General features: G+C 39.1%; 3 protein-coding genes across 3 annotated transcripts in view; all 3 read right to left on the bottom strand.

The window, feature by feature from the left end:
- The window catches only part of LOC146462823 (CD209 antigen-like protein A), a 34,023-nt gene extending 20,653 nt beyond the window's left edge, over window positions 1-13,370 (bottom strand). Inside the window, exon 1 of the mRNA XM_085085122.1 lies at window positions 12,879-13,370. The gene's annotated coding sequence lies outside the window, so the exon portion shown is untranslated. The remainder of the gene's footprint in view (window positions 1-12,878) is intronic.
- LOC146462825 (uncharacterized) lies at window positions 527-4,918 on the bottom strand. Its single transcript, XM_085085125.1, has 2 exons — window positions 4,434-4,918; window positions 527-598 (listed from the first exon to the last, which is right to left on the bottom strand). Exons 1-2 carry the CDS (start codon window positions 4,746-4,748, stop codon window positions 539-541), a joined length of 375 nt encoding a protein of 124 aa, XP_084941251.1. The 5' UTR covers window positions 4,749-4,918; the 3' UTR covers window positions 527-538.
- Window positions 6,748-9,181, bottom strand: LOC146462824 (uncharacterized). The gene is made up of 2 exons (XM_085085124.1): window positions 8,854-9,181; window positions 6,748-7,263 (listed from the first exon to the last, which is right to left on the bottom strand). Exons 1-2 carry the CDS (start codon window positions 9,130-9,132, stop codon window positions 7,066-7,068), a joined length of 477 nt encoding a protein of 158 aa, XP_084941250.1. The 5' UTR covers window positions 9,133-9,181; the 3' UTR covers window positions 6,748-7,065.
- Window positions 13,371-14,342: the final 972 nt, after the last annotated feature.

Raw genomic sequence — 14,342 nt, 5'->3', positions numbered from 1 at the left:
CCACGTGATGTGTGGCCAGCGGTTGATCTATTCGGTAAAGCTTTTCAGCCAGGCTGAAGAACCCAGTGTAAAAGTCACCTTGATCGCTTGAAAATACATAAAATCAGGCATGGTAAACCCTGACTTGAAAGTTGGTTCTTCTGCAACGATATTACGAGGGATAAATTCACCCATCATCTATTTAACAAATCAATGGAAGTTTTCTATGGTCTATACTGTTATAGACCATAAAATGACCTCATAAAATGTTCAAAAACTCAAGTGGAACCACGACCCGCAGGCGAGTGGTTTTACTGCCAAGTTTTACAATAATATGGAAAAAGTACGAGCAAAATAGGCTATATTTTCCGTTGAGAAAGCGCGCTCGTTAATCTGACATTATTTTTATTGTCTGTACTCCTGTAGACAGTAGCTACGAGCCAATCACCGTGCAGGAATTTTGACAGTGATTGTAAAATGAAATATAGTATGACAGATGCGTGACACTGGCCCAACAGATGCCTCCTGGTGTAGTCAGTTATGATACAGCGGTTTTTACTTATGAGATACGTGCCATCTCGGATCCCTCGTGATCGCGACTACAATCATTACATCCATCCTTTGAAATAAAACAGCAACAAATAACTTAAATAACAACAACAACAAAAGGAAAGGAAAAAAAACTAATCATTTTAACACTAATGGCAAGGAAGCCCAAGGGAAGCCACCGGGCTTATAAGGAATGGGCTCCCTCAGTTAGGTAATTACAACAAAGTATACACATGGGACAAAGATTAATGGCAGAGCTACAGTAAATCTCAGAGGAGGTTGGACACGGTTCGAAAGGCATACTGGGACGAGTTGTCGGTTCGAGGTCAGTTGTAACAAACCTTCGTGCTGTGCGGATCTCAAGGAAAGACAAATTTTCGCTTCAAAAAGGCAGAAAATCGGTTAATTCGGCAATTTATTCGAGAAGCTTTCTCCGGTTACCGTTAGCACACATCGACTGACTAATTTAACGCTCAAAACGTTGGGTTTATACGGCGATCCTAGCGATCGATCGATCGAAAGCCGGTACAGCCGAAACTGCTCCATGTAATCAGTGTAATTACCACTTCCATACAATTGCAAAACCAATCCTGTCGTCGTTCTATGAAATCGTACCTTTTGAATTATAATGTACGATCACGGGCTCGAAAATCTGGCATTGAAATATTCAGAGTTCATAACTACTGGAATCCAATTCTGGTGGAAATAGCCGAATATTATAATACGAAATGAAGTAAACAAGGATTGTAGGGAAATGAAGATTTTCACGGCCTTACTGGATGGGAATTTTGTTTAACCATTCTGTATACTGGTTGCCAATGAGACTGGGACATGGAAAAAAGCTCTCACACAAGTTCAGCTTGCAAGAGTCATAGATTTTAGCCACACAGGGGTACTAAATATGTTTGATATAACAAGTTCTTCAATAATAATTTGTTTTATTACATCACATGTTGCATGAGGGAAATGAAAACATCAAATTGATCTTGAATGAAATAGGTCAAAAAACCTTGTAAACAATGCCAAATACTCTACCTTCCTTTACTGGGCAGACCCTTACTTTGTATGAAAGAGTCAGTGTACTGTATTTGATCAAGGTGAGGGGCCCTGGGTGCATCTCTCTCTCTCTTAGTCCTTTGAGCCCCCAGTGGGGCATAGGGCCTGGGTGCATGCTCCCTCTTTAATTATATATTCAAAAGAAAATAAGCCCTTTTAATACAAACATCAATACACAAAACAATGTTATGGAGATTATGTACATTAGTACCCTCAAACATAGAGGGTGTGAAAGCCAAATAGTAAGTTGGTAAGGAATCACAAATGAACAATAAAAATTCAGAGTAAGTACAAATAGCTGCTCAAAAAAGGTATCTCGTTTCCATAGTCTAACAAACTATGATAGCACACAATATAAAAATATTGACTTCACAAAAGTTTTGCCCCCCCCCCCCCCCCCCGTTCCCATTACTATAGTGGTCCAGCCTTATGAAAAACTCCAAAAAACCTGTGAGCAATATTCTCTTCAATCTTGGAGAGTTTTAGTTCAGTAGTAACAAGACAGGCTACCAACTATCAAATCTGTTTTTATTTTATTTTAATAATAACAATCACATTAATAATGAAAACTGCTGTACATATTGCACATGTGATTCATAACTTGGCAAAGGGGCACAGTATTATAGTCACACTAGATGTCCTCCTCTCCTTTACATGTACTAGTCACTTTAAATCTACAACATATCCATTATGATTATGTTATTGGATAATTTGGAGAAATATTGAAATACAAATTGAGGGGAACTCTGCTCACAAGGCATGCCCCCTACTCATAAACTAAGGGCCTGTTTACATCGAAGTGTATTTTGTACACCAGTGGGAAGGTGGATGACTCGACATAGTTTGCAGAGCATACCAGAGATTTCAGCTACTGACAATAGTCAAGTGCAGTTAAGATCAAATTAGCATACATCTACTTTGAAGGTCATCTTGCAAATCAGCTGTCAATCCCTTTTATTAACAACACAAATTACATACAATTTATACACAATTATATATTTATACAAATTATAAGCACAGAGGTAATAAGTCAAATCATCAATAGAGATTTCATATATGCTTGACTTTTGATGCAAAATACATGCCTGAAGTGACTAAATATTTTTTTTGTATGGGAATATATGGAAATTTATACAGTGCATAGAGTGTATACAGCTCAGGCATGCAAATTGTTGTACAAGCATACAAGATATAGTTTAAAAAGTGGTTCCCCTTTTTAGTTATTAATTTTTCTGTGGATCTGTGCTTGTGATAATTAACTTTAAGTTTCTCTCGTCAAACCAACGGATATGTTTGCCCACGTACAAGCAACAAAACAATACTTCCAATTATTCCATCTATTCTCCTCGTAGTTGGTTAGCTTTTCCTCAGTTGGACTATCCACTGGCCGCTTGCTCGTCATGATTTTACCTGGTGAAATGAAGAACCGGTAGTTAAATTTGATTTTTTTAAACCAGGAGATTACGCGGACTGCATGCAAAATTCGCGGGTTCTTCGTCACGTTTCATGGCGTGAAAGGCAAATAGTGGCAAAAATCCAACTACTTCAACATCGTATAATTCACTAACCAAAGAGGCGCTTAGGGGCGCCTGATCATTTTCTATTAAGAAATTAACCTTCTTTGGAATGGATATTAATTTTGAAGTCTGAGAAGCTTGAGTTTGGAGAGAAATTGACAAAATGTAACATCAACTCAAATTTCACGAAGCGCAACAAAGGCCGACAATGAAGCACCGAAGTCGAGCCCTAACTTGTCTTAGAAATTAAGTTTAGAGTCGAAAAGTTTCCTGCAACTAGACCAGTACCAACTCGAACGTGTCCTGTGGGGTTGAAATCGCAAAGCTAAAAACAAGTACGTTAAATGATTAATATTGATACTCACTTCTTCCTAAAAGCCCGCCATGTTGATTTCATGACCACGATAAAAGAGCGTTCGTGATTCGCTAATGCGACCAACAACAATGCCTTTCGAACCGTGTCCAACCTCCTCTGAGTAAATCTTAAAATATATTACCTAGCCATATTAATCATAGCTAGGCTAAAAAAAGCGAAAATGAAAGTGAAAAGCAAAGGTAAATCGTAAGTGGAATTGGAATGTATATTTTTCTTTGTTTTATACACATTATCATACAATACCATGTACAAAAAACAAAGGAAAATAAAACTTGAACCAAGGATAAAATGAAGCTTTTAATTAAAAGGGATTTGCTGAAGCAAAGACATGCAAAAATTACAGAGAGATTTAAGGCTCGACGTTTCGGAGTCATCTTCACTCCATTATCAAGAGAAAAAATCAGTTTGTGAACGCGGACATTTAAATAGGCTAGAGCTGAAAATTTTTTCTCTTGATAGTGGAGTCAAGATGACTCCGAAACGTCGAGCCTTAAATCTCGCTGTAATTTTTGAAGGATAAAATTGAACCACAACATATTAATGTTAATTGCTTCACATTTGACAATGATGACATGAAATCGTCGAAACGTCGTGTTCAGCTTTGTTATCGTTAAGTTTCCTTTGTAAATGTTTATCAAAACCGATCTCGGTTAGGGAAAAAAACAAAAGCACAAAATAAAAGTAACTTAAATCCAATATATAGTCTTCCAATATACTCTGTTAATGCAACAGCGACTGCACATTTGGCGTATGTTCCTCACCCAAAAATCAAGTTCAAACAAAATGAAACAATGTTTTAGACATCAAAACGTTTCTCGTTACTTCTGGCTCGTATCCTTATTGATATGTAAAACGTATTCAAGTTGACTCGGAAACACTCTCTAATTTATATTCGACGTTTAAAATTAAATCGGCCTAGGAAAGCCAAGAAACAGCTGCAACGCCAACTGACTTACTTTGCCTTCTCTTATCTGCTGAAATACAAACGATGGCGAGTACATGAGGGATTTATCGCTGTCCAATGAGTCTCCAAGTCCACAGAAGTTCAATTCGCACAGACCTGAAGCTCCTGACGCCTTTCTGAAGTTGTAGGAGACGCATCTTGGTTCGGCATCACATATCTGAAGGCAGCTGAGCCAATCATCGATAAAAAGCGTTTTAAAAGTACTGTCGACCAGAAAATGGTCGTTTATAGTAACTGGTTGAAACTCTAGCACTCTGGATTGGTTGAACACCAGAAGAAAATTAAGAAAGACGAGTTTCCTGAGCATCTTTGAACGGAAGAGGCGGTTTCAGTTGTTGTACTACTACAAAATTAATACAAACTTGTTATGAAGGTTTTGCTGCCTATCAGCAATTTCATGGGTTACATCTGTCACCCTGGTGATGATAATGCTGCATTATTACCTTAATGGTGATGATTTGATTTGTTGCATTGACGTCAAAGCGCGATCATTTAGGGGGCGTTTGTCAGGTTAAGTCCAGTCAGTAATTCGCCAGTTGGCGTGGTTTTCGATTGTTTCAAGACTGTTTTAACTAGTTCCAGAACGCCGTCGTATCAGTAAGTTATTTTCTGCGCACTGTACCTCGCGGTCTCGCCTCAAGGGTGATTTGTCTTGATGTAGTTTATTATAAGCAGTTTGGAAGGCCTTCAGTGGTAGACTCGCTCAGCATCAAGCTCAGTTGATTTGCCATAATAACATGACGCAGTTTGGAGCGAACTCGCCCGTTTATCAGCCACTTCCAGCTAAACTTTGTGTATTATCAGCTTGGTATTATCGAAAGTCATGGTTATAGCATCAAAAATTTTTTACAAGGTTTCCGGTAGTATTGCAAAGTACGAAGCACTCGAAAACAAGGACTTAAGCACCCCTGAGCTCGAAAACGAGGCACTCTGAGCTAAACTTGCAAAGGAAGAATCCAAAGCTAGAAACCGAAGCATTCCGAAATCGGTAACTAAATCGCAGAAAATTTGAGGTTATAATCATGGAATTAAAGTCGCAGAAATTGCGCTCCATGTTATCAAAGGAGCACTGTCATAGAGATTTTTCTGTATTTTGTAAAAAATGCCCAAATGTCGTCATAGAGATTTTTCTGTATTTTGCAAAAAATGCTTAAATGTTTGAGAAAGAACCTTTCTCTAACACGAAATTGCTCTTTGAGCACTGGAGGGAGATATAAACTGATTTCTTTGATAACGAACAAGCTATAATCAGGTTTAAGTAATTTCTTCAAAATAAACAGGAAGAACTAGGGAAAAAATTGCAATCCATTTCCACCCTAACCATCCACAGCCATGCAAAGATAATTAATATTACTTTCTGTGCACTAGTTTGGTTATTGTTAACAAAACTGAACCAGTGTTTTAAAGCTTTCATCGATATAAATATATTTCTTGGTTGTTCATAGTGACGCTAAAAAAAGGTGTCATTGCTCGTAGCTTTAACGTCTGGAAAATTGACGCTCTCAAAAATTAACACCACTTAATGCTTACAACTGAAATTAATACGAGTTAACGATCACAAAAATAAATGCAACTTTTAAATCGTGTTGATGATGCAGAAACATTTATGCAAATTTTTAAATTCATTAGTTTATATTTCACGCTGCGTCAATTTTTTTGTCATAATAACGTAGCTGATAAGGATCAAAGGTTCAAAAATGACAGAAATATTGGATAAAACCAGCGTATTTTCCCATAGAAAACGTGACCGTGCCCCGGGGGGGGGGGGGGGGGGGGGGGTAGGGGGGGTACTTGCATATATGGGCTATATAGGTACGTGCCGCGAGATAGGGTATGGTTTTTGAGGTTCTTAGTCCTTAAATAGGGTATTTTTAAAACTGAAGTGTCCGCTAAAGTATAGAGATAGAGATTTGTGTTTATCCGTGCACATTAGCCGTTGTTTGGGTCCCTTGAATAGGGTGTCATTTTTCGGGTTCGGTCCTTAAAAAGGGTATCCGTTTCCCTTCCTTTACCCTTAAATAGGGTCAGGGTTCGAAAACCTTCGCGGCACACCCCTATCGAAAATTTTCGGGAGTACCCCCCCCTCCTCCGGGGGAGCGTGCATACATGAAAACAACTTCCAGGAAAAACTTAAAAAACGTAAAAACTGTTCACAAAGTGGCTAGTAGTTTTTCAGGAAAACAACGTTTTTGCAAAATAGGGGCACTAAGGAACAAGTTAACTAAGTCAATAGCTAAACTCTGTTGATTGCAGGAGAAACAAAAATTATCTCCACATGAATTATCAGCAGAAAAATGCCAACCACCTTTAATGCCAAGTATCACTTTTATTGTTGTTTACCAGTAAGGTTACAAATGATTTCCTCCCTATTATCTATATTAGCAAAGCAACAGTCGCTTATTTTTTATAGGGACAGTAAAGCGAGCGAATCAAAGGAGCGCGCGCGAAAATTGCCTCCCACGCGTGGCGACCCCTCGCGGAAGGAAAATTTCGCGCGTGCTCGCGTGGCTCACTCGCTTTACTTTCCCTAAGAAAAATATACTACCCGTAGTCTAGCAAAGCAACCATTTTTATACTTGAAACTTAACGATCGGTCCGTGCAATGCAACCGAGTTTTGATGTGTTCAGTACTTCTTTGAATGCTGGGTGCTGGGACAGCTGCAGCATATGTCGCCACCCAAGTCATCGAAGTTGATGTGCTGCCAGCTGGCTGAGCCATGATCCACCAGTCGAATGTGACCTTGCTGACCGATAAATTCATGTGCATCCCAGCTGTGAGGAGCTAACGTCTCAGTGCATTTACCAGTCACCTTTTTGACAACCTGTAATTTAAAAATACGCACTTAAAGGTTAGTTTTCAGGAGCGAGATTCAGAGATCCGTCCTAACTAAATAAGTATCCAACTATTGTTTCTTAATTAACAATGCTTAGGTAAGTTCTCAACTTAGGAGGGCTTAATGATCTAGCTGAAGGTTGGTTTTGACTTTTTCTTGAATAGAAACCTCACTGCATGCCTTTCATATGAAAATGAAGTTGTTGTTATGCTTATTGATTTATAATTTTACATGAAAAAGCATTGAGGTTTGTGTCAAACCAACGTCAACTCCAGACTCACTCCCATTCATAGGCCAGGTCACGAAGCACACAACTGTACAAATTTATGCCATAGTTATGGAACCGATGTAAGGAAATCAAATGAAAAGCGTTTGATGGATCAGTCACCCTTGAAAGATAGATTTTTTGCCATTTTTGTGGTTTCAGCTTTTACAAAGCTGGAACCTACATTGTCATCGTGTAGTGCAAGTAAGAAAGAAAGTCCATTTTCCGTAAAGGTTCGGAATGCCGAAGGTTATTGGCGATGTTTTATCGATCAATATGATGTCTTTTAGTGACAGGCGTTACCCTTTTATTTTGGGCCTGGGAACGAGGTTAACGAAGTTGCAGTCGATATTTGTTCTATGCGTTGGTGCCTACTAGTTCGTTGTATCTCGTAGTTTTCGACAATCTTTGCCGGATTTCATACGGTTGTCGGTTTTATATCGATTTTAAAAACGTCATAGCTGCGCTTTCTATGTGCCACGACAGGTTGACGAGCTCTCAGTCGGCTTTATTCGTACGGGAGATCCTTGTATGCAATTCAAAATGGCTGCCGCATCTCTCATGCGTGGATTTTCAAGGTGGCAGTTTGTGGTTCTTTAGTGAGGGAAAACACAGGTCTTCAATACCGTAAATCAGAAGAAGGAGTTCTAAGGAACACTCGGCTCGGTTTACGGCAAACGGCAGACGTGAGATTCGCATTTATGTTTTCTTGAAATAAAGAGTACAAAGATAAGAATAATGCAAACTAATTCTGGCCTTTGATTTGAACGCAAAACTACTCGGTTTGACAGAGAAACTGAAAACAGCAAGCGGCAAATATAGGGTCACGTGGTCATATCTCGCGTTTGCCGTTTACCGTAAACGTCATTCTTAACCTCTAATAACGTAAACAGAGATACCTAGGGTATCATGATGGCAGTCTAAAAATCCCCCTCTTTCCCTTGGAAAATAACCTCCCAACAACTTTGCAACCCCACTAACATAGAACATACACCTACGAAGTAACACCCAGCTTTGCAACTTTTTCATAAATGCACAAAAAGGGAGTCAATAAAGCAGACAAAAAAACTTACTGTAAATGTAACAATCACATATAATTTATTGATCTTTGAAGAGATTCCCTTTCATTTTCTCACGATGACTTTTTTTCAGGGTCACTCGAACACAGGCAATAACTTTTCATTATGGTAGCTGAAACCACATGCACTCCTTCGAGTGCCTATTTTTTCGAACGGAGTCGACATTACCATTTCCCTTCAAATCAAAATTTACGAACGCTTTGGTTTGATGGAAAACGTCCCATACGTACTTACCTGGCCATTTACAACTAACTCCACGCGGACTCTATTTATATCACAGCCTCCACCAACCAGGAAGGAGATTATTCCTCTGCCAACGATATAAAACGGCGGCGAGGTAAGGGTTCCTTGAGGGCCGTCTCCTTGTATCTTTCCGGCTTTTGCCTTTGGGCACGGTCGGTCTTCGAAGCCTCCGATCCACCAGTTGCCCTGCTGCTTTGCAGGCTGTCCTCTGTTACGAGCTGTAGGGTTGTCACCATAGGTTGGTTGGTTGTTAAAAACCGTGCCAGTCATGGTCCATCCATCAAGATCTCCATTTTCGAAGTCCAAATGGCAACATTGGCAAGCTAGTTACAAACAATGGGAGTCAAGCTCGAGCCCGAGTCAAGTTCGAGTCACGAGCCAAGTTCGAGTCAGGGTCCAGCTTTAATATTTCTCTCTTTCTTCTTTCTTTTTATGTTTTATGGTTGTTATTCGGAAAAAATAACTTTCAAGTTTGCAACATTTTTCGTTATCGATCGCTAGAGCCATTACTGTTGTGACTCGCTGTTATACTGTGAAAGATATACCACATCCGTTAGTGTTCATAAATTTCCTAGGAAGATTAAGACCTGTAGTTACATGCACCTGAAGCATGCAGAGATCCCATTTTCACGACTAAAAAGCAGACGGTGATGAAGTATTACCTGCCTGACTCAAGCGGCATCTTGTTGTGTCCAAAGCCAAGGACACCCAGGATAACAAAGAATAGAATCTTTCCCCTTCGTGGGCAAAATGTAGACGGCCATGGGAATTTTTAATTTTCCTTCCACGTGGGTTTCACAAGACATAGTGACTGAAGCTTTAGTCACCAACAACACTGGACAAACTCTCAGGAAAATTATAGATGGCGAGAATTAATGAAGGAGGACTGGGGTTAATTTGCTACCTACAATGAATTCTCGCGATCGCGTTGACAATAATATCTCGTTCATGTTTAATGCTTCGCACGGTGTTCGAGGAGTATCATGAAAAAAATTATCTGCTTTTGATTCTTGTCTCGTTTTCTTATTACTGCAAATATCTATTTTGATTGCAAACGTCCTTCAGTTTGTTAGAAAAAATTGCTTTGATTTATGTTATTATTTAATTCTCAAACGAGATTCCTCTCTTTGATTTATTTTGTTTCGTTTTTGATTTTAAAAATTTCGTCCGTTTGATTTCCAAAAATTTTCTGTTTGATTTTTAAGATGAGTTTTTGATTTCCAACATTTGCCCGTTTGATTTCTAAAGTTAGTTTTTTTTATTTCCAATATTTGCCTGTTTGAATTCTGAAATGAGTGTTTGATTTCCAAAATTTGTCCGTTTGATTTCTAAAAAGAGTGTTTGATTTCCAAAATTTGTCCGTTTGATTGCTAAAATGGTGTTTGATTTCCAAGTTTGCCGTTTGATTTTAATTTCGTCATTTGAGCTCAAGCTCCTGCAGTCAGCTCCCGGGGGGAAGGGTGCTCCCTTACATGACCTTAACGGGGACGTGCGGCCCGATAGGGTATGGTTTTCAGGGTGTTTTTTCTTGAACGGGGTATCTATTTCATCACTTTCTGTCTTAAACAGGGTATCGCTACATGACCTAATGGCTAAAACAAGAAACTAGTGTATTGCAGGAGCTCCTGTGTATTCTCATTTGATTAGGGTATGATTTTGGGTTAAATATCTTAGATAGGGTCTGAAAATTTTGAATTCTGTCTTAAACGGGATAGGGAAATGAGAGAATTGTGTCTTAAACAGGGTCAGGGTTTGAATGCCCGGGCCGCACCTCCCTACCCAAGCATCTGTTCAGTACCCCCCCCCCCCCCCGAGTCAGCTGCGGATGCGAGTTAAGCCACAAAATAATGGAGGTACATAAAAGTGTCAGCTCTAAGAACACAATAGCTGTTTTTCAGATAAGAAGCAACTCAGAGAGCTAAAAGACAGCGCTACAACGAAGCTATAGCTCTCGAAAGCGAGAGACAACAATGGTATCAGCTTTTTAAAGACGGGAATCTGTTAGACACTCATATCCGTGTTATACAAACAATCTTCAATCTTCACGCGGCGAGATAAAATACTAAGCATTAATTCACGGTTTAAGAAATCCACGGATCCTGTATCTTCACAGATAACATTTATTTAGCACTACCTGAAATCTTGAAGTCAATCCAAGCCGATAAACCTTAACAAATGCCACAGAGCTAGCACACACAATGGCATATCAAAACCTAATCGTTACGCCCGGGGGGGGGGGGGGGGGGTACTCCCCTATATAAGGTATATAGGTATGTGCCGCCCCAAAGGGTATGGTTTTTAGCCGTTTTGGTCTGAAAACGGGTATAGATTTTGACAATTACGGTCTGAAATCGGGTCGGGTTTTTGGGGCGGGGAACATTTCCGAGAGCTTACAAACATATTTTTCTTCTCAGTAAGTAACTGGAACGACTAACTGATAGCGAGAAAAAGAAATGGATTAACTATGTCATTCCAGCTTAGTTTTACTCCTTGCGTCAACTTCCGTTCCTCACTGATGCATAATTATCAGGTCTGAAAACGGGTATTAATTTTAGAGGTCAGGTCTGAAAATGGGTGTGGAAAATGGCATGTTTAGGTCTGAAATAGGGTCGGGATTTGAAGACCCGGGCGGCACACCCCAACCAAGAATTCCGGGGAGTACCCCCCCGGGTCGTTACGGCTCAGAGTGATCAGTAAGAAACCGGCTCCATTCAGACCATTCAGTATATTTGAGAATTCCCACTCACGATCAAGATAAACACCATTAAGCAGAGCGGTTCCATCACACTTTGATCTAAAGGGAAGAATCTCTTATACAAAAGGAAAATCGCTTAAAGATATGCCTATTAAAGCAAATCTGAAAAGGCTTTTATCTGACACAACGGAAACACAGTGGGAGTTGTGCATGTCTGTCAACCCCATTTTAACAAACGGACAAATTTTGGAAATCAAACACTCATTTTAGAAATCAATTGGACAAATTTTGGAAATCAAACACTCATTTTAAAAATCAAACGGACAAATTTTGGAAATCAAACACTCATTTTAGAAATCAAACGGGCAAATTCTGGAAATCAAAAAAACTCATTTTAGAAATCAAACGGACAAATTTTGGAAATCAAACACTCATTTTAGAAATCAAATGGAAAAATTTTGGAAATCAAACACTCATTTTAGAAATCAAAAACAAACTTGGGAAATCAAAAATGAAACCAAAAAAAAATCAAAAAAATAATTCAAGAAAAATAAAAAAAATGAAAAATCACAAAATAAATCAAAGCGAATTTTCTTTTAATCAAACTGAAGGAAGTTTGCAATCAAAATTGATATTTGCAGCAAGAAGAAAACGAGACAAGTATCAAAGGAGATAATTTATTTAGTGATACTCCTCGAACACCGTAGTACAATGGGTTTGTAGGCAGTGACAGAACTGGGATGAATTTTAGCACTCTTCAAGTAGCCGTATAGGGATAGGAGGTTCGTTGTCGTAGAATTTTTCGTATGCTCTGCATACGGTGAGTATGCAGAGCATCGGCGAGTAAAGGCTCGTTACGTCCATTGAAACAAATATAGCGTATTTGACCTTCTTTTATTTTATCTTGCGTGTTGATGACTACAGTTGCAGTTCCTTTGTCTGCCTTTTTTAAATTTATTGCTGTGGCAGATTCGGTTTTTAGGCTTTGCTAATTTATTTCTCAGTAACCTTAAAACAGGCGTAAATTCAAAATATCAATCGAGAGGGCCAATCTACATCCGATCTTAAATTTATTAGCGTTTGCGGAAATGATTTTTTTAATGTATTTTTTGGGAAAGAAAAAACGGGATTCGGGATAGCGGTGAAAAAAAGTGCGTGATTCGGGATTCTCGTGAAAAAGGAGCGGGAATGCGGGATCAGGACCCCCCTTCCAGACCCTGTGTAACGAACAAAACAGTTCCTTTAAACTCTTCCAATCTGTAGACTATAAATGACTAAAATGATAACAACGTTAACGTCTCGTCTCGGCGATTTAACTTACCTTCAGTAGATGTGTCTCCAGAGCCTCGAGAAAATCAAATGAGTAATTATTATTGGGGCTACGCTTTAGTATTATTGAAATACTAATTGAGAATAATCTTACCTTGTTTATAATTTCGGCCATCAAAAAGGAACCTATTATCTTTGTCTAACAGAGCGCAACGCTACTTTGAAACCATTAAACAATGTTCAATCTACTCTTGCTCTCTGCATGTCCTTGACAGCAGGACGCCAAGATTTATTTAAGCTCTTGGGACGATTTAGTAATTTGTGATAAGGTCATCAATAAAGTATGAGATCGTATGTTGTAGGGCTAGTTTTAATACATGTTATAGTAATTTCTAATATTATCGAACTCGAAAATACCCATAAGACTCAAAACGGTCTAGACCCAGTCATAACTTGCCTGAGTTTACAATACATTTTCGATATTTCTTCATTTCTAGAAACTCACCGTCTCCTCTTGAAGATATACGAGGACCTATTCTACATGACACGTGTATGGGGAATACCGTGCATCCAATACTCAACATCAATATGAAATTCTGCATATCTCGCGGCTGAAAGCTCAAGCGAACAGAATGATTTATTATACTTAAAAGCGGCACTTAGATAACATGTAAAGACTTATTCGATGTCGGTCTAGCTGTGATATTTCGATTATCTCGTATGACCCTTTTATCTTAAACGCGGGGGCTCGGTATAAATAGGGTCCCCCCCGGTTCAATCAAATTGATATAAAATATTTTCAACATGGCGGCCGCTTGGCGGTTAGATGCGAGAATTAACTGTGCCCATTTTTCGGACAAATACAATTAATTTCTTGTAAAACAAAAATAAAGTTGAAAACTATGTTGTTGTCCTGTCTTATTGCGCGTTTAGATCCAACAAAATCCGTGCATTTTACCCCAACATTTCAACGCGATCGCCACATCGAGCTTGAGCGTTCGTTTATGTTTGAAATCTTCAGTTCGTCACGTCGCTCTTTCCCAGGTTTTTCACTGGAAACAAACTTTCTCTGTTCTTTTGAGACCTACCATTGGATGGGACTTTTAGATAGATATAAGAAGCACTGTCATTGGTGCTTTTGATGGCGCAAAGTTTGAAATTTGGAGGGAATCGCCTAGAGGGAATTTTTTCGTAGAACAAGATGTTGGGTAATCAAGCCGAGCCTTTTGCAAAGAAAGCAAAATACGAAAAGCAGAAATTATACAATGAGAAACGTAAAGAAAAACCCAGAAAACCACAGTTTAGTTTAAATTTCCAGTTCAATTTCGGCGAAGAAGAGGAGATGAGAGCTACAAACGATAGGTTCGTCCGGCTACGAAACATGGCGATTCTACGGTCTGGTCGGGCGAATGCTGATTTTTTGCAGGTTCTCATGGATTTCTATGAGGAAGGTGTGCACACTCAAAAAGAAATGCATTCAGTAGCTGTCCAGGCGAATGCTACTGAGTCCGTTTTT

The sequence above is a fragment of the Pavona decussata genome, unplaced genomic scaffold, assembly GCF_977016875.1.
Source record: "Pavona decussata unplaced genomic scaffold, jaPavDecu1.1 SCAFFOLD_184, whole genome shotgun sequence".
Lineage (NCBI taxonomy): Eukaryota > Metazoa > Cnidaria > Anthozoa > Scleractinia > Agariciidae > Pavona > Pavona decussata.
This window is presented reverse-complemented; position numbering and strand designations above follow the sequence as displayed.